The sequence below is a fragment of the Camelina sativa genome, chromosome 4 (assembly GCF_000633955.1).
Source record: "Camelina sativa cultivar DH55 chromosome 4, Cs, whole genome shotgun sequence".
NCBI classification, from domain to species: domain Eukaryota; kingdom Viridiplantae; phylum Streptophyta; class Magnoliopsida; order Brassicales; family Brassicaceae; genus Camelina; species Camelina sativa.
The window spans coordinates 11,870,662-11,895,620 of NC_025688.1; the positions used below are offsets into that span (position 1 = coordinate 11,870,662).

The following is a 24,959-nucleotide window of genomic DNA, read 5'->3' on the forward strand; positions in this document are numbered from 1 at the left end:
ACATATTTATTTTGTTTCTGATTTATTTTTCAACCTTTTTTTGTAAGAGACCTCTCTAAAGAGACTCCATTGAAGATGCCCTAAAGTATACCGAGTTGCCGCTACCAATAATAACCAGTTACGTAACCTAAATATTTATGATTAGTTTATAGAGTAGAGTATTTTAATTTCATTGTCTTAGATATCAGGAAGGTCTCTAAAAGTTACTTTTAACTTACATCTCGATTTGCATTTGAATTGTGTTAGTCTTACTATTCCGAGCTAGCCATACACTTGTGGTTTTGAATAGTAAAGGTTTTTGAAAATTGGCGTATAAAAGGATCCACGAGTCATGTAACCATGCGAGTGTGATAAGGGTGTTAAACAAAAATACTGTATCTAACTCTTTATCCACAAATATATATTTTTTTTGGTTAATTATCCACAAATATATTATGATACCTTTTCTTCAACTTTGTAAAGTTGCAAATAAACTTATTTTGAGGACGATGCGAATAAGTAGCAATTAATGGCCCACGTAAATACGAATAGTATTAGTGCCCCACGTAAATACGAATAGTATTAGTGCCCCACGTAAATACGAATAGTATTAGTGCCGCACGTAAAATATTGTATATAGCATTTCATAATCTTATTTGTTTTTCTTGGATGTTGTAGAACGAGATTTATTATATTTTTATATAATATTAGGTTAATATTCGCGCTATGCAGGAGGGTTGTTTTTTTTTTGAATATTTTTATTATATATGTTTTTGAAAAAAAAAATTGTATGTTGTTTGTAATAAAAATCATAAGTAAACATAGTTTTTGATGGTGTTTATTGATAATGTTTTAGTTTTTAATGGTTTAGCCAATGAAATAACGAAGAGAGGTTAAAATTTGTGTCTCTTGGATTGATTCGGATCCTACGGTTTGAAAATACGCCACGTCAGCTATCTGAATGATCTTTTCCCATTGGCTCTCATTTTATGTATATTTTTTTTTTTTTTTTTTCAACCAAACATTAATCAAATTAAAAAATAACTCCAAGATTGGTTGCCCAAACCGGAGGAAAAGAGTTTACAAAGGAAATTTCAGAGGAAAGCAATCTTGAAGAACGGGCTAGACAATCTGCCCTTACATTGAGCTCTCTAGAGATCCTGATCAGGGAGAACGAGGAAAAGCATGGTCTGAGCACAAGAAACTCCTCTAACAGGTTCGAAAAAGATGGCCAATCGTCAGGCGTCTGCACCATCGCCACCAATTCTGCACAGTCTGTCTCAAAGCTTTGACATCCAACTCCAGCCGCCAAGAGTGACTCCATAGCCCAAATCAAGGCTTGTAGCTCTGCATGTAAGGATGTAGGACCGCATCTCTGACTCCGTGCTCCCAAAAGGAGAGTCGCATCATCATCACTACAACACCACCATCCTAGACCCTGCATAGCATCTGACCCTTTCCAAGAACCATCAATCTGACATCGAGGAATTTTATGTATATTTTTATCCCATTTTAATATCTTTGTCTTAATTTAAAATGGTTTAAAATACTATTATCAAATGGAAATGTGTTATAATAATGAGAATATGATCATAATATTTTTTTTAACGAAGATTTCAATTTATAAGTAATTTTTTTACAAATAAAACCATAAAACACAATGTAAACTATTAATGAAAGAAGGCTTACAACTAAAATTTTTTTATATTTAATTTGTATATTTGTAATATTATATTTCTTCCTATTGTATGTTATTATAATTACAAAATAATTTTTAGTTTCATTTTATTTTGCTAATTTATAAATAATAAAATATGTCTTAATATTGAACTTTAAACCCTAAATCCTATATCATAAACCTTATACCGTAAACCATGAAATATTGAAACACATTTCACAATTTTTCAAATAACAAAGTAATTTACAAAAAAAATATTTAAAACTTTTTACTTAAATTTTATTTACGAATTATGAACCTATGAGGCATTATATATATATATATATATATTATGATACATTAGTTTATTCCATTGTTACTTGTATTTTTTATATATGTCAAAGCTACAAAACTATCTTGGTTGTTGTTTTTTTTTTTTTTAAAAAGAAAATTTAAACATTTCATCAATCAATAGGATTTTAACAAATCCAAATTATTCACTCTAAATTGAGGAAGGAGAGAAAAATAGCCCATCAAATATGTAGTAAGGTGTAGTGTAAATTATATTTTTTTGGTTAAAGGCTAATTACGAATTATACAATTAGTATTTTCACAAGTGCCAATTATTCTTTTTTACATAAATAATGGTAAAATGTTATTTACAAAAAAAAAGATACCGAAGAAAATAACGACATTTTGAGAATATATACAAGCAAAAAAAAAAAACTAAAGTGTATATTTATAGTATAGTCAACGACATCTTGAGAATTTGGAATTTTTTCCCTTCACTATGGCTGATCCAAAACTGCGAAGTTCATCTGCAATATCTTCTTCCAAACCGTGCAACTTGGCAAAAGAAATAAAGATGCCTTAACTTACGTTTCAATTCGTTAATTAACCTCAGGAAATAACTAACATAAATTATTAATTTCACTTGTACATAAAGACTGAAAATATGACTACACATGCAAGTGTATAAAAAGAAAAATGTGTTAAGTTTGAATCTTAATAGCAAGTAGTAATGTAAAACTTTTTCTCAAACTTTTGTCAAAAAGAAACAGAAGTCTTACCATTTTGTCAAACTTTTTTAAGTGTCACCTAACAAACTGCAATAATTACAAGAACAAGAAAAAAATAGCAAATTGAATAAATTCATTGAAATATATATATCAATACCAAACAGACACCAACTCGGGAAACATTAGCTCGAGAAATTGAAAACATGTTGATGTACTAATTCCATCTTAATACATGCATACCACGGAAATAAAAGGGTACATAAAAACTGAAAACACCAAAAGATTCGTAAAACGTTTGTGATCTAATTCATATTATCATTCAAAATACCCGATCAGTTTTTTTTTTAATAAATAAATAGTAAATAATAATAATAAACAAACTACAATTAGTAGCCTCATACCCACTAGCCACCTAACCACAATCACTACCAAACCGCAGAATAACAAATACCAATATCCAAAACAATATCCAATAATAAACTAATATTATAACATAAGCAATAACCAAATACCAAACATCAGTAAACATAAAACCGGCAACCTAGCAATGTTTCTAATGATCCAACTCTAGCAACCTAGCAATGCCGGACAACAACCAATCGAGTCCCTAGAACATCCTCCTCTTCATTGCCTTGATTCCACGATCACACTTTGCCTTTACCTACACCACAAACTCAAATTGCAATACATTAGTATTTTATAAACACTCAGTAACGCAATCCTCCCATCTATTGGGCTATACACACAAGCAATAGAGACATCTCTAACCATCAATAAACAATCAACAATCAACAATAACAAACCAGGACTCAGAATCGACCGACACCAACATGCATCGACCGACACCAGTTGGAGGTTGCGTCGACCGACGCCAGATCTGCATCGACTGATGCAAGGTTAACTTGCATCGACCGATGCTGGCATCGACCGACGCATGCTCGACATAGCACGAACACACTAGAGTTTACGCGTCGTCCTCGCATTTGCATCGACCGACGCACATAGTGAGCATCGTTTTCCCCCGAAACTTCTCGCCGGATCTTCGTTCCTACAACCACAAAACTCGATCCCAAGCCACAAGAAAGCTTCCCAACGTCCCAAATAACAATCTAACAAGTCTAACAACACATAACAAGCAAATCAGAGAAATCTCCAGCTTAGATAAACCATGGTCATGCACTTACCTTAACAAGTGATTCAAGAAAATAACAACAACCAAATGAGAAGCTCTCCAATATCCAAGAACAACCAAACTCGCTCCTACAACCGATCACAACAATAAACAAACATTGAAAACAAACTCCCAGAAAAATCAGAAAAGAACAACCTCACAAGTGAAACCACGAAATCAAAACGAACCATTAACTTTCTGATCCCTCCAGTGGAAAGCAAGGTCTATACGTCCCGAATCTTCCCACAAAATTCCAGCACGATTGGATCTCAGATGGAACCGCACTCGATCCCGAAACACCCGCTGGTCTCAATCGGCGACTGAAACGAAACGCCTCACGAAACTGTCAATATCTCTTATAATATTAACTCAAATTCACTTCTGTAAAACGGAGAGTGTACGAAAATCTCTTAGCTACAACCCTAGCAAATATCAATACTTTTAGAAACGATTTGACCAATTGGATCCTCTTTCTCTCAAACCCTAACAGCTATGTTTCTCTCTTTGCTCTAAGGAAAAATCTTGATCTCCTTCTCTTTCTCCTTTACACCATAAAATCAAGGGTTCTCACACTTTCTCTCCCTCTCTCTCAATGTCAATGTCGACAAAAGCACAAAAGAAGAGAGGAGGCGTGACATGAGTGAAAATTAGGGATTTTTGGTTTAATTAGATTAAACCAGGATTTAATTAAACCAAAATCAATTAAAATCCACTCCATTAGTTTACTCAACACATCCTAAACTCTAATCCTGGAACACGGATGTTACAATCATCTTTAAAAGATCTTATCAAACCAGATCGATAAGAAACGAATGGTACATAACAACAGACCTATCAAAACAAACATCAAATCGTACATGAACCAAGGATTCAATCAAGCGTGATTCACATATATATCAACAGCAAAACTCGATCATCTAAACACTGAAATGGAACAAAATTGCTAAATCTAATCGAAACGAGGAATAAAGTAACCAAAACCAAAAACCAAATCAGTCCAAGCTGTTGTCAATGAAGTAGAGCAGCAAAAATTTCACATTATAAAAAGGGAAGACAGATAACTAAAAAGAGTTAGGAAATTACGCTGGTTTTTTGGCTACAATAAAATCACCACTCTGGAGGAGTGATTTTGCAGCTTCATTGCAACCGGCCAACCGTCCTCCGCTGCCATTGTACCATACTGAAGACAAATTATAGAAAGAGCAAAATAAGTGACAAAATCTTAAGCTAAAAAAAAAAATAGAGCCAGGGGAGAGATTTGACATGGTAAAAAAAAGCTGATTATTTGTTATAATTTTATTGGCTAATGATTTTAAACGATATATCAATACCAGGTTGAAAGTTAAGGTTTAGGTGTCAAGTCTGGAGATAAACACATCCTGTTTTTATAGTATTGATTATCAGAGTAAATATCAAATAGCAGAATCAAAAAGATCTAAGAGGATGCAAATTAAAACTACCAGTAATGACATGAATAATTAAAACATAACAACTGTTCCAAGAAGTAGTTTTGTTCATGGGATCTCTCTACCATGCTTAGAAGTTAGACCTCATCATTCACTTGGGAGGATGAAAATAGCCATACGTAGCAAAGAATGCTTGAATTATCGTGAGAATGACAAGCGTCAAAGCAGCGCAAGATGAAAGAGCAGTCCAAGGACTATCAAAATGGGTATGCTTGAATCCTGCCCATTGAACATGCCATCCTCGTGAAGTATACTTATTAACTCCTTCGAAAACATCATCTAAGTAACTTTCACCGATGTCAAAGTTAACATCTTTATCGACAATCTTAAAGAATCGAGAGACTTCATCCCCTGACCCGAAATAGTTCTCAAGAATCCCTACTTCGCTTAGAAACATAGCATCAGCCTCGCTTTTGAGAAGACATCCCATAAAAGCTACATAGCTCGTTATGTGCTTCTGACAATAAAAATAAAAATGCTCAAAGGCAACACAATTAATGAAGACGGAAATGAGAAAATCATCCAAGATCAACACCGGTATCTCGAGGTATTTTCCCTTAAGCCTTATGTCCAAGAGTGTTTCAGCATTGTTCCTCGGTTTGAACTTTATCCCCTTCAACTGAAGTTTTCTTGCTGAAAGAATCATTTTCAGATGAGGGCGGCCTGCAGGATCTTCTTCTTCGAGTGAATCTGATTCTTGTTTTCCTTCTTCGAGCATGGAATCCAACTCTTGTTTTTCTTTTTCAAGCATGGATTCTTGGTTTGCTTTTTTGAGCATAGAATCCATTTCTTGCTTTCCTTTTTTGAGTATGGAATCCATCTCTTGTTTTCCTTTTTCAAGCACGGACTGCAATTCTTGTTTCCCTTTTTTGAGCATGGCATCCAATTCTTTTTTTTCTTCTCCAAGAATACAAAACTTCCAAATCAGATCAAGAAAATGTTTTCCCTGTTTTTCTTCTTAAGTAATATCAGGCATAAAAATCTTTCGAATCAAATCAAGAAGATGATTTGCCTCAAGTTTTTGGTGTTTTAACCAAAACTCTTTTGGCTTTTGTAACGAGTAGTTGAAAAAATGAAATGTAAACATATTTAGCCCACTCGAGGATTCTATCTTTGATCTTTCGAATATAGTTTGAAGAAGAAAGTAAGGAACCTGATTCTCCAAAAGTAGTAGGTCACTCCTTATAGCCGGTAAAATCCATGGCATTACAAAAACATGATCATTCTCAATCTCATAGTACCTCACTTTTCCGGCTACCGCTAGGAACAACATTAGAATGAAGCAACCGTCAAGAACCATCATTTCAATCAAGTTCTTCCGGCCTAACAGATCATCATCGTTATAAAGGCTCTCGGAATAAGATTCTCTAATATCTCCCTCCAACTTTGAAACTGCTTCGATAAGATCTTTTGAATCCACACCCTTTTTCTTAGCTTCAGCCATGAAAAACCCGAGGAAACGATGTTTGTGCTCTTCAATCATTTTGAGATGCGATTTTCCATGATGGTATGGGCCAAATGAGACAACCCTCGGTTCATAAGCCTTCTTGTTGTTTTCTTCAAGTCTCTCAGGGATTTTAAAGATGCAACACTTTTCTCTTCCGGCTGATTTCTTCAGAAGCTTCGGGTCCGTTCCTCCTGAAAGTTCTACTACAACTACATCTATACCAGAATCGTCGTCATCTTTCTTTCCTCCCTTTGCTTCTTCATGAGGGTTCATTATATGATTCTGAATTTGTGACGATATCTTTTGTTGGAATAATCAAGGAAGAGGACCGAATGAGCAAGTGTGGGAGGAGGAAGGAGAGTAAACACAACGCTGCTTTCATAGGGAAAACCGTGAATTTTCAAATAACTATTTAAAATTAAAATTCTCATTTTTAAATGAAACATTTGATATGCTGTCATTATTATTACATCAATCACATGGAAATATCACGTCATATACATAGCATAAAAAACATATCGACTATGTATAATATATAGAACGTACGTAATATTCTTAATGTTATCTAGCTAGCTAGTTTAATATATATATATATATATATTTTGTTAATTCAGAGAATAAATCCCTAGATCTATGGAAGGGTCTGAGACTAATCTTTCTTACAGGTAAGGTTCCCCAAATATGCAAATGGGTTAGGGATAAAGTTGAGTCGTTAGTTTAATATTTCATTTCAAATATGCTTGAAAAGATGTTCAAAGGACAAATTTAAAGAGACTTTTATTGTCTAAAAGCTTAGAAACTTGATACGTTTGCAGTTTGCTTCAAATTCAAAATCAATCTAAAACTTAAAAGTGTTTATACTAATATTTTAGAGAATATTTTACGCAAGTAATATAACTAAACAATAACATTTTTAAAGAGACCAAATGTAAATTGTATCAAGCAAACTCGCTTTTCGACGTAAAGAATAACAATAAAAAAAATTACCATTTGCCAGGATGAAGAACCACAAAGTCTCAATACAATTCATTGGATCTCATCAACTACGATGAATATGAACAGTTTGACTAAGACTTCAAATTAATAACGAAAGACCACTGGCAATATAATGCCTATCCATACTAGCTAGTAGTAGTACTACTAATCACTTAATAAGATAAATATTAATATTAACGAAGAAAATAAGACCATTAGACCTCATCAACTAAGATGAATATTAACGGTTTAAATAAGACCTCTGACCTTTAGAGTTAATAACAAAAGACCACTGACACTATTGACTAAACTAATAGTCATTGTAAAATAGAAATGGAGTCACTTCACTTTTCAAATAGAAATGTAATTGCCGCGAATTGTGTGTCCACCGGACCGGTTTGAAGTTTTCCTTGCTCGAGGGAGATCGAAGCCGTCGGTGGTTAAAGGAGGGGATAGATCGTTTTGGCGGTTTGCTAGGTCAGAAACTGCCAACGTCGATGTCGGTTGTCAGAAGTTGTGCACACCGGGAGGGTTGTAGCGGGTCAGGTGGCCCGCCGGATCAAGATTAACGACAAAAACTGGATTCTTCTGTCGGTGGTCTGGATCCTGTCGTTGCTGCCGCAAAGCCGTGGCCCTTGAATCCACCGGAATTGGTGCGCTGACTCTCTGTTTTCGGTGATCAACAGGGTCCGATCCTCTTGCCGGCGGCTGCTCTATTTCGTTTTCTGTAAACCCTAATTTTGCACTGGATCCGAATTGTAACAGGCCAAGGCCCAGCCCATTTGGGAGTTCTAATATTAAAAAAAAAAAAAAAAGTATCCGTGCCTCTACGTATTCCAGTGAACCGAATCAAAATTCTAAAATATTGGAATGAACTCTAAACTTCAAAATGAAACGATCGTAACTAAATCGGTATCAGATAGAAATATAGTTATACTTATAATTATATCCAAAATTTATTTTGGTAGGATATACTTTTTTTTTTTTTTGACAATATTTTGGTAGGATATACTTATATCCAACATATTAGTTATATTTAGTTTACATAATTTAAAATATCTGAATTATCAGAACAATACTCGGTAAGAATCTAAAAATACCTAGAATTACTCGAAATAAATACTTGAAATATCTATAATATTCTTGATTACCCAAAATATATATGGTAAGATCCTAAACTCCAAAACCGAAAGAATAGAAACTAAATGGAAACCAAACTGAGTTCCACTTGAATACCCGACCCCAAACCTATATGACGCAACGGTCTAACAGTGAAGAATTCAACCTATATTATTAACTATAGTGAAAATGTTTACGTTTAAATGCAGAAAAATTAAACAACATAAAAAGTTTAACGAATTTTTCTTCAAATCAGAGAGTACATCTCAATACCGTTCATTACAGTCCGTCGATAATATGGCTTAATGTTTCAAAAACGATATCGATTTACTGATTAGGGAACTTCGCTCCGTATAACACAATATATAGAAGAAGATATTTTGTGTTAATGATAAAACACGGGTGAAACAAATGCAGGTTTTGATTGCTCATCACTAGTAAAAAAAAACGTATAGCCACGTTTTTGTCACTAAGCATCGTCACTAAAAATTTATTTGCTACGAATAGGCCACAAAAAGAATTCGTAGCAACTTCATGACAATCTGGCCACGAAAAAAGCACGAACCAATGGTGTGACTATATTTATCACTAATATGTTAGGAAAACATTCCTGGCTAAATAGACACAAACAATTTCGTGGCTATTTCGTGGTTATTTTACCGAACTATCCATCCCATCACACTGTACACGGAAAAGTAAGAAGACTCGATAGCCATGATATCATTCATAGCTAACTCGTGACTAGATCACTGTCACGGAGTACATTCGTGGCCCATTCGAGAATAACCCACCGAATCATTCATCCCATCAGAGTTAAAGTGATATTGTTGTATAGCCACTAAATAATTCGTGACATTTTCTTGGCCATCCCACCGAATGAGCTGTCTAATCCAACTAGTCCGACAAGATTGAGAGTTTGCAGAAGCAGTAGTGGAGAGAATATCTTCAAAATATTGTCACGAATTATTTTAGTGGCTTAATCGTGGCTATAAAACAAATTCATAGTTATATTAGCCATGTTTCGTTCGTGGCTAGGTCGTGGCTAAGGTTTTCTATAAAAACAAAACGTTTCTCGCTTCAGTTTCCATATCCATTAAGCAAGTAAGAACAAAAAAAAATCGGGAGAGAGTTTTTTTTTCTTTTCAAAAGTTTCATGTCTTATTATTTTCAAAATCGAGAGTGGATGGATCAACATATTGATCCAGTCAGAAATTGTATTTCAGAAACATTTATGGCTGGGATTGATGTTTTTATCGAATTTGCTTGTAATCAAGCATCTTATCGGGAAACCAACACTTTGTTGTGTCCTTGTGCTCGGTGTAAGAATGAAAAGCAGTGTGATGCAAGAACAGTCACTAGACATCTTTATCGGGTGGAGTTTAAAGGAAATTACTATATTTGGCTGAACCATGAAGAACATTATTATCATGTTGGAGAATCTTCGGGGGCAAGTCATTTTACTGGTGAAGAAGCAATGTTGCCGCCAAATGCTACAAATTTTCAAGCTCGAGGAAATACTTATGAGTATTTTCCATACGCAGATGTTAACATTGTACCAGAGGCGGCGTCTCCACATGTGTTGGAGAATACAATGGAAGCAACACATGAAGAGGCATATGTTGATAGTGTTTTTGCAGCTTTTGAAGCCGCTAAAGAGCCTCTTTCCGATGGATGTCCGGAAGGAATTTCTCAGCTGTACCTGGCTTCCCGTATGTTGAAAGCAAAATCTGATTATAATATGGTGGAAGCATGCGTTGATGAGCTATCACTGATTTTCAAAGCTGTTTTACCCACACCAAATAAAGCTCTTGCATCATACTACGAGATAAAGAAGCTGGCAAGAGAGCTTGGGCTACCAGTATATAAGATTGATGTTTGCGAGGATAATTGCATGCTCTTTTGGAAAGGAGACGATCGAGATCTAATGAAGTGTCGATTCTGTAATAAAGATAGATACCACCCGAACAATGGGAAAGGAAAAGATATACCTAAGCAGAGAATTACATATCGGTTGAAGAGGTAATACCAGTTAGAGGCGACTGCAACGACTATGAGATGGCACGCTGAACATATGTCTACCGAAGGAGAAATGCAGCACCCATCTGACGGAGTAGCATGGAAACATTTTAATGAGGTATATCCTAATTTTGCTGCCGAAAATCGCAATATTTATCTTGGCTTATCAACGGATGGATTTAATCCTGTTGGTATGAATGGGGAGGCACATTCAGTATGACCTGTTATCGTAACTCCCTATAATTTGCCACCCAATATGTGCATGAAAAAGGAATTTTTTTTTTCTATCGGTACTCGTTCCTGGGCCAAAGCATCCAAAAAAAGTCTAGATATTTATCTTCAACTGTTGATCGAAGAACTGAAAAGTCTATGGATTGATGGTGTGGAAGCGTATGATGTATCAAGAAAGGCCAAATTCACGATGCGAGTTGCGTTGATGTGGACAATCAGCAACTTCCCAGCATATGGCATGTTGTCTGGTTGGACGACGCAGAGTCGTTTATCTTGTCCATATTGTCTTGATGAGACAAAATTATTTTGGTTAACAAATGGAAGGAAACATAGTTGGTTTGATTGCCACATAATGTTTTTACCTCAAGATCATCCGTACAGGCGTAATGTTCAGGCCTTTCGACGGGGGAAAGAAGTACTAGATGATCATCCACCATGGTTGAATGGAGAGGAGATTCTTCACGAAAGAATAAACAATATTATTGGGTTGTTTAGAATAGTCGATTGTGGAGGGAACTGACACCAGTAGCCTGCTCGAAGCATCGATGGGTATGGGGTTCATCATAATTGGGTTAAAAAGAGTATATTTTGGGAGTTGCCTTATTGGGAAAATCTTCTTCTTCGACATAACCTTGACTTCATGCATATCGAGAAGAAATTTTTGATAATTTCATCAACACGGTTTTAAATGTTCCTAGGAAGACAAATGAAAAGAAAAGACAATTTCTCCTATGGATGAAAAATGAGATAAGATTTCCAGATGGTTACGCATCAAAGTTCAGTCGTTGCGTCGACGAAACTCATTGGAAGTCGTCAGGTTTGAAAAACCATGATTGCCACGTCATTATGCAGCGACTTCTCCCTTTTGCTTTTGAAGAACTTTTCCCACAACCCGTTCACACCGCAATTTCCGGTAATTTATTGATCTTTTACTTTTAACATATTTTTATACTAACATTGATACCTTAATGATGTATATTTATATGTGTGTAGAAATTTCTCTTTTTTTTCGGGATATCTCAGCGAAGATTTTACGCATTGATGATGTTGCTCTGCTGAAAGAAAATATCGCTGTAAAACTTTGCAATTTGGACAAGATATTTCCACCGTCGTTCTTTGATGTTATGGAACATCTCCCCGTGCACCTACCAGATGAAGCTGCTTTAGGAGGTCCAGTACAATATCGGTGGATGTACCCGTTCGAGAGATACATGTACCATCTGAAGAAAAAAGTTAAGAACAAAGCACATATTGCAGGTTCGATTGTTGCACGATGTGTGAATGAGGAGATAGCAAATGCATCTGCAAATTATTTTGGACATCGAGAAGTTAGGGATGATCATGCTCCTGGAGAAATTCGATTTACATATTTTTATCCTGATGTGCCTACCTTGTTCTACCATGAGGGTCGTGCTAGTGGAAAAACTACAAGTGGATGGCTTAATGATCATGACTACACAATGCTCCAAACATTTATGTTGCTCAACTGTGATAAGTTTGAGTCTTATGAACGGTATAAAATTTTTATTACTTTATAGTGTTATATAACTTTAAATTTAATTTATAATTTAAATTTTATATGGTTATAGGATGTTTGAAGATTATACGAGGGAGCACACCCCAAGAATGACTAGTAATGACATGGAAAAAGCTAAAGACAAATATTTTGCAGAATGGTGTAAAGACTATGTTAGTTTAGTTTTGCAATGATTGTTAATTATTATTATATACCTATTAATTTTTAATTACAATAAATTTAATTTCCAGATTAACGACGCCACTGAATCGTTTGAATTTCCATTGTAGATATTGGATTTCGTACAAGGACCTAACCGCAACTATACATCATGGCCTACATACTACTCACATGGATACTGTTTCCACACACATAACCATGGCCAAGATAAAAAAAAAAACCCAAAATTACGGTGTTTATGTTCGTGGAACCACAAACCTTGATTATTATGGGCTGATAGAAGAGATAATGATGATCCATTACCATGGTGTTGTTGGGCTGAAGGCCATGGTTTTCAAATGCAAGTGGTTCAATACAACACTAGGTCATGGAATACGAAAACATCCATCTGGTATCGTTGATGTGACCGCGTAGACAATATGTGAAATACGATCCTTTTATATTGTCTGGTAATTTTGATCAGGTATGTTTCATTTCTTATCCACGCATGCGTCATACTGTAGCAAATGATTGGTGGGCATGGACAAAAGTAATGCCTCGAGGAGTTCGTGAGACAGCAAAAGATGCTTTAACTGCTCTTCAAGATGATACACACTATCAGTTTGTCGCACCAAGTACAATTGTTCGAATTGAATCACATGTAGTGGAAGATGAAGTGGATTTTGATGTTTTACCATTGTCTCCTCCGAATGACGAATACATAACTAAAGAAGAATTAGAAGATTTGTGTGATGACTTGGTTTCAGATTCCGATTATGGTTCCGAATAAGTTTTTTTATGTATGAGCAATGTTTGATTATATTTTATAAGTTCTCATCTTTTAATTATATAATGTGTAATATCACATTGTAATATATCATTACTATATGTATTATATATATATATATATATTATGGTTTATTATATTTAATTTCTAATCATAACAATTAATATTGCTAAATCATATAAATTAATTTTGATGAACCATATAATATAATAGCACTATTGAAATGTTTTATGAGTTCTTTTCTTTATATATATAAATTTTATCTAAGGAATGATTTATTATGTTTATTATATTTTATTTTATATTACTAATTATACAATTGTTGCTAAATAAATTTATGAATTCATTTTTTTTAAAAAGGAATGAAATGTATGAGTTCTTTTCTTTATATATATAAAATTAATGTTGCTAAATCATATAGAAATTAATTAATATTAGTAATCATACAATTGTTATATCAAAATTCATTAAAATTAAGTAATTCAAATAGACCAATATTTTTTTTCAGTTTGGGCGGACTAACCCAAATAATTTCCCACCATACACACCAAATAATTTCCCACAATTGCACCAAAATTAATCTAATTTGGCGGTTAAATGAAAATTTGGGTAAATAGTAATTTTAAGGGTATTAGACTATTAGTATACTCTTTTCCCCTTACTTTGTTCATATCAACACTTAGAGAAAAAAATCAAAAAACCTAACGCCTCTTCTTATCCGTTTATCCTCTGCTTTCCGAATCTAAAAGTAGCTCCGGTCGATCTTCTTCTTCTTCTTCTTCGATTTTGAATTATAAGAGTAAGTGTTCTAAGAGTAAGTGTATCCTTTTGAAAAATCAAAGATATCTAAACATCTTGATTTTGAAAAATAAAATCATGACAACTTTTCCAAGAACTAGTCTTATTCCCCTCAAATAGCATCATATCAAAACCACATGCATGTAACTAAGCAAGAAAAAATGACTTCTAGCGAAACCACATTTGCGAGGGATAATTTATGTATTAAATGTTCCTAGCAAATTGATTGTTGCGAGAAAGGCCTGAGCTGTACAACGATCCATAGTTATGCAGAGGTTGAGATGGACCTCGGTGGATGGTGGCCTGAAACAGATAAAATATTTGTAAGGTTCTGGCTGGTTGTAAATATTCTCTATATAATAAAACAGAAATACACAACTTTCTTTTGTATACTATCAGTGCCGGCTTGAGCATTATAGAAACCCCGAGACAAAAAACAGAACAGAACATCTATTACACATAAAAAAAAGTTGTTCACAAAAGGATAGCAAAAAATAAAAGAACGTTTACAAAAAAGATAAATTTCTAGTGTGCTCTCCTTTCCTTGCTTTTCTTGTAACTCTGTGCTCTCCTCTGCTTCTAGCTGGCCTTGTAAGCTTGTTTTATCCTTTCCATCTCCATATATATAAACTTTCACATCCTTTCACTTTTGAAAAAAAAACAGAAGCCAATACTCATTCTTGAAAGATATAAAGGATCACAAAATCCTATTTTTACGAGTTTTAGTCGATGCAAAATCATGAATAATAGTTTCAGTATCAATGCTCTCCAATATGTTATTTTCGATGCACAAAATAGCTAAACCATTCAACCTTTCTTGAGACATTGAAGATCTTAGATAATTTTTCAATAATTTTAGTTTTGAAAAGCTTCTCTCCGCTGAAGCGACTGTCACCGGTATAGTTAACATGATTCTATATGCAATTGAAACATTTGGATAAAAACCAATATCTTCAACAAACTCAATAACTTCAGTAGGTTCCATTGACACATCAGGTAAAGTCGTTTGAAGCACTCTCAATTCTGAAAAAAGATCATCTGAATCAACATCCGACGAGTTACCATGAGAAAAAGTTTTGCATAAGTTACAGCAATGCTCTTGTAAATCACTATCATGTAATGTCTTTAACTTTTTCGAATCAAATAAGAAACCAAAAACACTTTCAAAAGTTTTCATTTGATCAAATCTGGTCTTCACCGAAGTGATTGCCATGTCCACCACAACCAAAAAGTAATTGACTCTAAATGCATCTTCACTAGATTGTATTTCCTCATCCAAACCAATTTCATCAAACTGTTTTTTTCTGAAAACACGACGCTTATGTGGAAAATATAGGATCTACATCCATATCACGAGCAATAGTTTGAGCTATACTCAAACTAGAACTAAACCCTTCATGTCTATACTTCTCAAAAAACAAACACACACCTTGCAATTGTTTTAAAGCATTATCAATGCAAAATGATTTAGACTGTAAATTCTTACTCACTGAGTTAATGGCAAACAAAATATCATACCAAATAACAATGCCAAGGATAAATTCAAAATTATCAAATGCCATGATCAAACTTTCAGCATCACTCTTTGTCATAGCATCATCACAAGACTCATATAATTCCAATAAAGCTGATCTTACTTGTGGAGCTTGGAACCTAATAGCTTTGACACTTTTAATTCGACTCTCCCAACGTGTGTTACACAAAGATTTTACAGTAAAGCAAGGAACATGATCAAGCAAAATTTTCCATCTCTTAGAAGAACTAGAAAATAATGCATATATGCGTTGCACAATTCCAAAGAAAGAAATAGCTTTTACACATGAATGAGCCATATAACTAACCACAAAATTCAGACTATGACAAGCACACGGCATATACAAAGCTTTTGGATTTACATCAAGTAATCGCTTTTGAACACCTTGATGTTTTCCTTTCATGTTAGAACCATTATCATAACCTTGACCTCTAATATTCTCAAAATCAAGAGTAAGAGACTTTAAAGCATCTAGTAACTTATCAAAGAGACCTAAACCAGTGGTGTCATCCACCTTTAGAAACTCTAAGAAGTACTCTTCTACACTTGCTTTTCTGTTTGATATTTTCACACATCGAATTATCAAAGTCATTTGCTCTTGATGGCTCACATCCGGTGTGCAATCAAGAATGACAGAAAAGTACCTAGACTCTTTAATGGTTTTAATGATGGAAAGCTGAACATTATGAGCCAAAAGAGAGATAAACTCATTTTGAATATTATGACCAAGTTAATGACAATGAATTTCATGATTATGAATGCGTCTAATATGATCTTGGATTATCAAATCAAATTCTGCAATCATTTCAATAGCACCTAAGAAATTACCATTGTTATCTTGGTAAAGTTTTTCATTTTTTCCACGAAAAGCTAGATTTATTTTAGCAAGAAACTTTACAACAGCAATTATTCTAGCTAAGACAAACCTCCAACGTTCTTTCTCTTTAGCAATTTCTTTTTGTAGTGGTTTATCAATTGTGAGATTCTTCTTAAATCTAACTTTCAGCTCTTTCCAAGTTTTCATGTTATTCATATGCTCTACACTTTTCTCATGATCTTTAAGTCTCTCACTAAGATGCTTCCAGTCATTATAACCATCATTAGCTAAAGCAAGCATATTTGAACAATTTCTAGATTTAAACAATTTGCAACAAAAGCAATAAACCTTGTTCACATGTTTGGAATAAACCAACCAATTTCTGTCACTAGTTTCCCCATTACGCAACTTCCTAGAATAATAATTATATGAGAAACGCCTCTTGTTTGCATCTAAAGGAAACACAAGACTCAATTCTCTTTGAGGTCCTTTTTCAACTAACACATCTCTCATTTTATTATCAAGGTTTTCCCAATACCTTGGATCAAAAATATCAACACGAGAATTTGGGGTTTCACAAACATTTAAACTTTCAACATTAGATGCATTATCATGCTCACTCAAGTGACTACTATCATCGGGATTATTTATACCACCACCACCAGATTCTGAATTTTCATTAGCACCACCAGATTCTGAATTTTCATTAGCACTTGCTCTTGTCACAAATTTATCTAAAGAACCTCTTAGTGATTGAACAAACAATTCATCTTGTTTTCTTTTTTTTCTTTTCTGACATCCCGGTTTCTGTCCTGGCATGATGCAATCTTAACTAGATGCAAAGAAAAAAGAAGAATAGCACCTGGATTTTGGGGCTGGGCTATTGGGGAATGAATCTGATTATATGAATGCTAGAAGAACAAATGAACAAATATAAACCTGAAAAAAACAGTTGTTAGTGATTAGCGAGTTCCAATTTTAGAAATTAGAATACAAAATACTAGTTTAGAAAAAAGCAGAGCAAGAATCAAATAGAACATTACTCAAAAACTTGTTGTCTGCTGCTTAACGGCTAGTCGGCTATGGAGATCGCTTGTTGGAAAAAAGAGACTTGTGTGTTGTGGTCATGTGAATGGGATGGGAAGATGAAAAGCTTCGTACGTAAACATAAAAGACAAAGATCACCGATTCCTTATTTCCACCAATCACCGTAAATCCTATAAATAACAAAACCAATTTGGCCCAATAATTTAATTTTGATTTTGGCCCATTAACTCATCAAACTTGGATTCTTTCAAACATGTTTTTTTTTTCGTCAGCTTATACTTAAAAAAAAAATAAACTTGATACATATTAAGAACTGAAATTTTTTTTGTGCCCCCTAATTTGGTGGACCCGGGGCAGTCGCCCCGGTTGTCCCCCCCATTTAAGCCGGCACTGTATACTATATAATTTTTATAAGTTGGTTACAAAATAGGTTATACATTAAATATAGGTTGGTTACAAAAAAAACGTTATAGATTAATTGGTCAATCCATAAGCTATATGAATGCGCTTAAGAATATTCTAAAGAATCTTCTTAAAGAGAATATTCCAATGATTTATACAATTTCTTAAATAAAATCTTTAGTATTCTATGTATTGTTACAAAATATATATTGTTAGGCATAAAAATATATTCTTAGGCGTAAAAAGGAATAAAATCTTGACAATTTATCACACTTAATCGTGATTTCTGAAATCTTATTGTGCAACTAAAAATAAAATCTTACCTAAGCACGGATCATATTGAAAAACTTTCACCAAACATGTTCAATAATTAAAATAAAAATAAACAACAAACATAACAATTTCTCATACATAAAATTACAAAATTAACAATATAAAACTTACAAAATAGGTATTTTTTCAAGTCATTATATTTAGCATATGATTTTATTGCATAATGTTTTATCCAAAAAACTTTTAAAAATAATCATATAAATTATATTTTATTTTAAAATTATAATATAAATAAAAATAGAATTTATCTAATAAAATGTTTGTAAGGTTTTATAAAAAATTATAAGGTTTATCAAGGCTTAAAATAAAGATCATATAGATATAGTATTAGACTATTAGTAGTATGTTCGAACATTTTTTCTTTATGGTATTCTTGATAGGATAATTCTTGGGTTCCTCTATTGTTCACTCCCTTTGAAATAAGGAAACAAATCTTAATTAAAAAACAAATTATGTATATCAATCAATTTTAAAATTGTTAATTCTAATATTATATTACAGTTTTTAATTATCATATCTAAACTCTAACCATTTTTTATAAACCCAAACCGACATAATTTTGTTTAATTGTAAAATCTAAACCCTAACCACTCTTTTGTAATTCCAAACCGACATATAATTTCGTTTAATTGTAAAATCTAAACCCTAACCACTCTTTTGTAAACCCAAACCGACATATAATTCTGTTTAGTTATAAAATCTAAATCCTAACCATTCTTTTATAAACCCAAACCGACATATAATTTTAAAAATTATAAATTTAAACACTAATCATCTTTTATATCAAACTGACATAATTTTTTTTTTATCTACATAATTTGTTTCCTTATTTTGTTTTGTCCTTTTATTTTAATTTTGATTTATTTTTTAAAATATGATATGACATGGCATATTGTTGTATTTTGATTGGTTAATTAAGAGGGGTGAACCCAAGAATTTTTCTTCTTGATAAGTTGTATTGTACCATACAAGTGATATTTTCAAGATTTCCAAAAAAAAAACTAAAAATCTTTTAGAGAAATTAATTACAAGTGTGCAAAAACAAAGGACTCAAAGTAAATTAAATTTTATGTATCAAAGAACTTATGAAAAACAATGAAATTATTTCAAGAATTGTATTCTATATATATATATAGATATATATTTATATATAAATAGGTCTGAATATTCATATATATATGTTAATTTTAAAGAACACACAAGTTTTACATAATCAGGTTGATCAACAACAATAGAAGACGCTATTTTTATAAATTTGCTTGCTATGGAAGCGGTTACTAGATTATGAAATCAATAGTTTTTGGGACATATTGAAACCTGGCCTTGTATTAAAGTATTTTATTTTTTTCCATAATATTATTTGCCAATTAAGTTTTTTATCGTGTTAAGAGTTTATTTTAATCATGATTTTTTATTGTTTATGTATCCTTCTTACTTTAGACAGGGTATTGAACTTGATATTTTAAAATTTTGGTAGGATTTTAATATTTTAGAATTTTGAAAGATTTAAGTTAATTTTTAGGATTTTATTGTGTTTTAAAGTTTTTATATTTAAAGAAAAAAATAAAATGTGATTCTATGAGATTTTATTAGTAAACTTTGGACGATTTTTTTTTTGGCAAATCAAAATATATTGATATCAAAAAAAGTTTACATGATACAAAAACATCTCAAAAGTAAACTTTGGATGATTTTCAAATATTTTACAACACAAAATAACATAGGATTTAAAAATATTTTTTAAATCATCAATTCAATAACAAGTGATTTTAAGAATACTTTAAAATTTTCTAAAATATCAAGTTCAATATCTCCTCTTATTTTCAACTTCACATGTTACCATTTTAAAATTTAAAATTTTAATGAATTTGATAAATAGCTTTTTTATTGATAGTTTTGTTTAAACACAAAATAATAACATAAAACATTTTAAAAAAAAAACTTTGATTCCGAAATAGAACGATGAACGGTATAAAACTTCAAATGTGAAATAATATTATTTCTTTTTTGGAGAAAAAAAAATGAATTTCTTTCAGGAAGCTTAAGAACTTTATGTATGGAATAATGTAACTTTTGTTTGGTTGGATTACCAAAAAAATCACTCAGTGTAAATTACTGTGCAAAGCAGAGAGAAACAGAGATGCAAGAAATCCTCAGCAAAATCCTCCTCCTTGTTCTTCTTCTCTTCTTTCTAAATTTCTCACCTTCCACACAAAACCCACAACAACAACAAGAAGGATTATACTACTGTGGTAACACTCCAATCCCAAACCCATCTAATCTCATAACCTGCAGATCTGGAGAACTCTACTTCAAAACCTCAACTGGTCTCTTCCATGTCTCCGGAACAGAGGAACTGAAATTAAGAGCTAGAGTTTCTATGGAAGTCGAAGGTCGCATACCTGATTTATGCATCGCTTGTGAGAGACCAGATGGTAACTGTGGTGTTGCTCTAAGATGTCTTTGTCATCCTAAAGAATGCAGTTAAGTCTTGAACTTATTCTGACTTTGCCAATGTGAGTGAGATTTATCTCTCTGTTTATTGATGGGTTTTGCTCTGTTTCTTTGTGGGTGACTTTTGCAGAGAATAAAGTTGTCAACTTTGGAACAAAGTCTCGAGCTTTATCTGGTAACACGCAGCAGCTTCTTCCACTTGTGCCCATGGCTTTGTTTCTCATGTGGTTTTGAGATGTATATTGTTTGAAACTTTGGTTATTGAGTCTTTGGATTTGTGTTTATGTATCCGTTTCGAATACAAATTTAGATATGTAATCTATGGTTGTTGTTTCAATGTGTGGTGGTGCCTGGAAATGAGTAATACATCTGGGGTTAGAATTGAGATGGATTGGAGATTTGGAGCTTATGGAGTTCATACAAAGACATAAACCAAACTGAACTAGATTCTAGATTAAACAGCTTTGATAGTAAAAGATATCATTTTTAGGTGGAACTTTGGAAGCTGTTGTGTTGGAGGATACAGATGTGCAGAACCAAGAAGTTAGAATAAGCCCGAAGTAAGAGAGTTGGTTTTTAACCACTAAAGGAGCTAGCTTTGCTATTCACATTTTGGTCCACTAGTTTTAGGATCCGAGTGGCGAGTCTCTCTGTACTGTAAGGGAGTGTGATTTCTGCTATTGTGTTCGCGCTTAATCTCATAGACTATAACGTGCCATGAAAAGATTAGGAGATGACGTTAAGGTTTGGGTAAACACGGCTGATAGATCCAGTCCATGACTTGCAAGTCGGACTTGTTTGTGTAGAGAAAGGAACAGTAACATAGCACTATACAGTCTGAGAAATGTGCTGTTGAAAGATGTGGTTGTGTTATTAGTTGTGCGAGCGCTATAAGAGACATATAATATCAACTTGGAGACCTCAATTGATCAATCTGTCTTGAGTAGGGTTTCGATTTGGCGCAAAAGATCCCAAGGACCTTAATGATAGACTCTTAATAACTAGATTGAAAGGTATAGCTGCGGATGGAGAGGGACCATATATTGAATACAGATGAGCTGAGTTTCAAAGTCTTTTGAGAGCCTAAAGAATAATATGACCAAGGATTTATATCCTCAGAGATCCCCCATGAAGATATTTCTCGCTACAAGTCTACAAGAGTACAACTAATGCATAAAGACAAAAATGATCTTTGAAACGGTAAAGTATTATTATTCAAACACATCTTTAACAATTACATTTTCTTTTTTGACACTTTGACCAATATATAGGTAGTCTTAATAACGCATATACTTTTTTATATATATAGGTTTTGATTGGAAATGATATTGTTTATGAAAAGCTAGCCTCTATGTTTGAATGGTCTTTTTATTGAACTTCCACGAAACAACAACACTTCTTAGTAAAGGAACACAAGTGATGTAGTAAAATATAGTGATATGAGTATAAGTATTGGTATCTACTGCATGAGTCTCCGTTGATCAATTTCTCTTTCCTCGAACCTCAATTTCCTCATTGTACGTATTATTCTTCCCATGTGAATTCCTGACCATGTACAAAATACTTGAAACTTAGAACAAAGCAAAACTTTTACTATTTATGTATGAAATTTCAAATTCAAGACATAAGTGTGACAAACAGGAGTGTTAATTTGGATCAAGAATTCACATGTTAACTATAGTCTATAAATGTCATAACATGGAACGGTTTAGTTCTAAAGGTTCAACAAAAGATTTAAGCCTTTTGAAGTTAGTCTATCATGCCAACCAAACATGCAAAATCTGTTACCACGTTGCAAAGATGATTGTATGGTGCGTGTCTAGTTTGTTAAAGCGATCATATGTATCAGTAAATTATAAAAGAAGTAATGAAAACAAAGTGTACCTTGAACTGGTTTTTGGAGGGGTAGGACCACCACATTTGATCTTGCAATTTTCAAAGCAATTTCCATCAAAATCAGTGCAATTGCGAGAACAATACCGAAAGCAACCTATCCAAGTCCTTCCATGACTATGTTTATGAATATGTCTTGCTTCTCCTCCTATCGCAGCAATCATCACCAACATTATCACCATTATCACATTCCATTTTGCCATTTTCTTTTTCTTTTCAAAACAATCTTTTCTTTTGTTTTGTTCGTTTGCCTTCTGATGAATCGTTAGGTTCTATTTATAAAATGTTTAGTACATTTCTATAGAAAGTTAGTTTGCTGGTCAATTTGAATTGGTTTTCTAACAAATTTGGATTTGAATACATCTTAAATGATTTTTATTTTCTACTTACTTCAAATAAAGATTTCATCTCTCTAGGTAAGATTTAACAGATACAGTATAGAATCTGAATTCAACGCGAGAAAGTCAACTTAAAATCATTGAAAATCAAGATTTTGATTTCAGTCGTTTGTGTTACACTATTACTAGGTACTAACCCGCGGAAAATTGCGGGTTGAATTTTTTTTGATGAAATTTTTTAATAATTTATTTTGTTATTATGTTATTTATAAAGATTTGTGATTAAAAATTCAGTTCGTTTGTATTAAAATTTTGTATTTTAAATATGTTTATTGAAAACCTGTCAATAAAATACTTGCATGTAATGAATAAAATTGTTTAAACCTTTGTCAATTAAACGCAATCCTTAATATAGTTGTGAAGTAAATAAAAAGATATAACTAACATGTAAAAAAAGCAACTAAATATAGCTAGTGAAAGTTCTGAAAAACCTCTTAAAAAAACAACAATCATTGTTTTTTTCTGTGGCTTCCCTTACTTGTCTGTAATAAGCACCTTCAAACATTAAATATATTCAAATCTCAACTTAGTTTTATTTTTCTAAAAAACGGTGACTAAAAGAAAAAAATAACTTTTTTAAAATAGATAAGATATTATATCTATATCTTTTACTTTTTATTTATTAATTTTTAAAATCTAAGCCGTTAAACGAAACTGTTATATATTTTATTATATTTGATTTTTGATAAAAAAAATTTAACCCGTGCCAAAAAGTTTTTTGATAAACTTTGTAGTTATATAGATTTTATTCGATTAGATTTTTAAAATCTTAGCGATTAATTTTTTTTCTTTATAGTACAAATTAGTTTTGATTCTAATAGATTTTTTTTACTTTTCTACAATTTATTTTATTTTATGTGTCTCCAATTTTCGTTTTTTAATTAATTAATTTTAATTAAGTTTTTATAATGGCAATTGAATGTAATTTTTTACACATTTTAAGGTTAGTTTCATATTTGTACTTCTCAATTAATATAGTAGGATATTCGTGTCTTCTATCTATGTATATGTGTTTTAATTTATTTTTATGTATGGGTTGACAAATTATGGTTGTTTGGTTTAGTTTCGGTTATAGGTCTTTAACAGATCGGCAAAATGTAAAATTTACTGTATTTTCGGTTATAGACTCAATTCGGTTCTCGGTTACCCAAAATATTTTATTTTTTTTAATTTGAATAACCGGATTATACAACATTTAAACCGGTTTTTCTAAATTGAAACCAATTTTTGTCAATAACCGAACCAAATCGAATTATCCTAATGTTACCAAAAAAACGGAATTATTCAAAAATAACTGGAAAATCGGTTTTAAAAAACAAATTGGTTAATTTTTGTTAAAAATTTCAAAATCAAAATTAACCGAGAATAGAACCGAACCAAACTTATGTCTATTAATTTTGGTAACATTTTGAAATGGAGACTAACCAAATTAAGAAGGGAACCAAATTGAACAGAACAGCAGAATTCCGAGGGGTATACACTTACGTTGAGATTGAACGAAACACTCTAAAAGAAGTTACTGATTACCCTATCATAAGTGATTCATAGCCCTATTTTTGTATTGGTGATCAAATCAACAATGTAAGAGTTCAATTTTTATTTAAGGATAATGGAGGAGTAATAGTTTTTGCACTGAATAATATTTGAAAGACAGAGTGAAAAAGCTCCCAGGCACAGGAATCGAGACCTTCTTATCAATCATGCCTTCCGGCGTCAGTGAGACCTCTGTTCACTGGCGTCG

The 24,959-nt window shown here is 32.6% G+C and overlaps 4 protein-coding genes across 4 annotated transcripts; 1 reads left to right on the plus strand and 3 right to left on the minus strand.

Annotated features, from left to right (window-relative positions):
* LOC104780317 (UPF0481 protein At3g47200-like) lies at window positions 5,384–7,126 on the minus strand. Its single transcript, XM_019244614.1, has 2 exons — window positions 6,262–7,126; window positions 5,384–6,006 (listed from the first exon to the last, which is right to left on the minus strand). The coding sequence occupies exons 1-2, from the start codon at window positions 7,010–7,012 to the stop codon at window positions 5,384–5,386; spliced, it is 1,374 nt and encodes a 457-aa protein (XP_019100159.1). The 5' UTR covers window positions 7,013–7,126.
* On the minus strand, window positions 16,605–17,510 carry LOC109132481. The gene has a single exon (XM_019244105.1). The coding sequence runs from the start codon at window positions 17,508–17,510 to the stop codon at window positions 16,605–16,607; it is 906 nt and encodes a 301-aa protein (XP_019099650.1).
* LOC104780318 lies at window positions 20,502–21,312 on the plus strand. The gene is made up of 2 exons (XM_010504816.2): window positions 20,502–20,956; window positions 21,058–21,312. The coding sequence occupies exons 1-2, from the start codon at window positions 20,614–20,616 to the stop codon at window positions 21,159–21,161; spliced, it is 447 nt and encodes a 148-aa protein (XP_010503118.1). The 5' UTR covers window positions 20,502–20,613; the 3' UTR covers window positions 21,162–21,312.
* On the minus strand, window positions 22,226–23,051 carry LOC109132672. The gene is made up of 2 exons (XM_019244621.1): window positions 22,812–23,051; window positions 22,226–22,472 (listed from the first exon to the last, which is right to left on the minus strand). Exons 1-2 carry the CDS (start codon window positions 23,021–23,023, stop codon window positions 22,409–22,411), a joined length of 276 nt encoding a protein of 91 aa, XP_019100166.1. The 5' UTR covers window positions 23,024–23,051; the 3' UTR covers window positions 22,226–22,408.

Excerpts from the sequence above, each read along its gene's own strand:
- LOC109132672 (XM_019244621.1), bottom strand. The coding sequence starts at position 23,023 with ATGGCAAAATGGAATGTGATAATGGTGATAATGTTGGTGATGATTGCT. Across the intron at positions 22,473-22,811 it reads CCTCCAAAAACCAGTTCAAG|GAATTCACATGGGAAGAATA; the intron begins GTACACTTTGTT and ends GTACATGGTCAG.
- LOC109132481 (XM_019244105.1), bottom strand. The coding sequence starts at position 17,510 with ATGCCAGGACAGAAACCGGGATGTCAGAAAAGAAAAAAAAGAAAACAA.
- LOC104780317 (XM_019244614.1), bottom strand. The coding sequence starts at position 7,012 with ATGAACCCTCATGAAGAAGCAAAGGGAGGAAAGAAAGATGACGACGAT. Across the intron at positions 6,007-6,261 it reads TCGAAAGATTTTTATGCCTG|TCGAAGAAGGAAAACAAGAA; the intron begins ATATTACTTAAG and ends TGGATTCCATGC.
- LOC104780318 (XM_010504816.2), top strand. The coding sequence starts at position 20,614 with ATGCAAGAAATCCTCAGCAAAATCCTCCTCCTTGTTCTTCTTCTCTTC. Across the intron at positions 20,957-21,057 it reads TTGTCATCCTAAAGAATGCA|AGAATAAAGTTGTCAACTTT; the intron begins GTTAAGTCTTGA and ends TGACTTTTGCAG.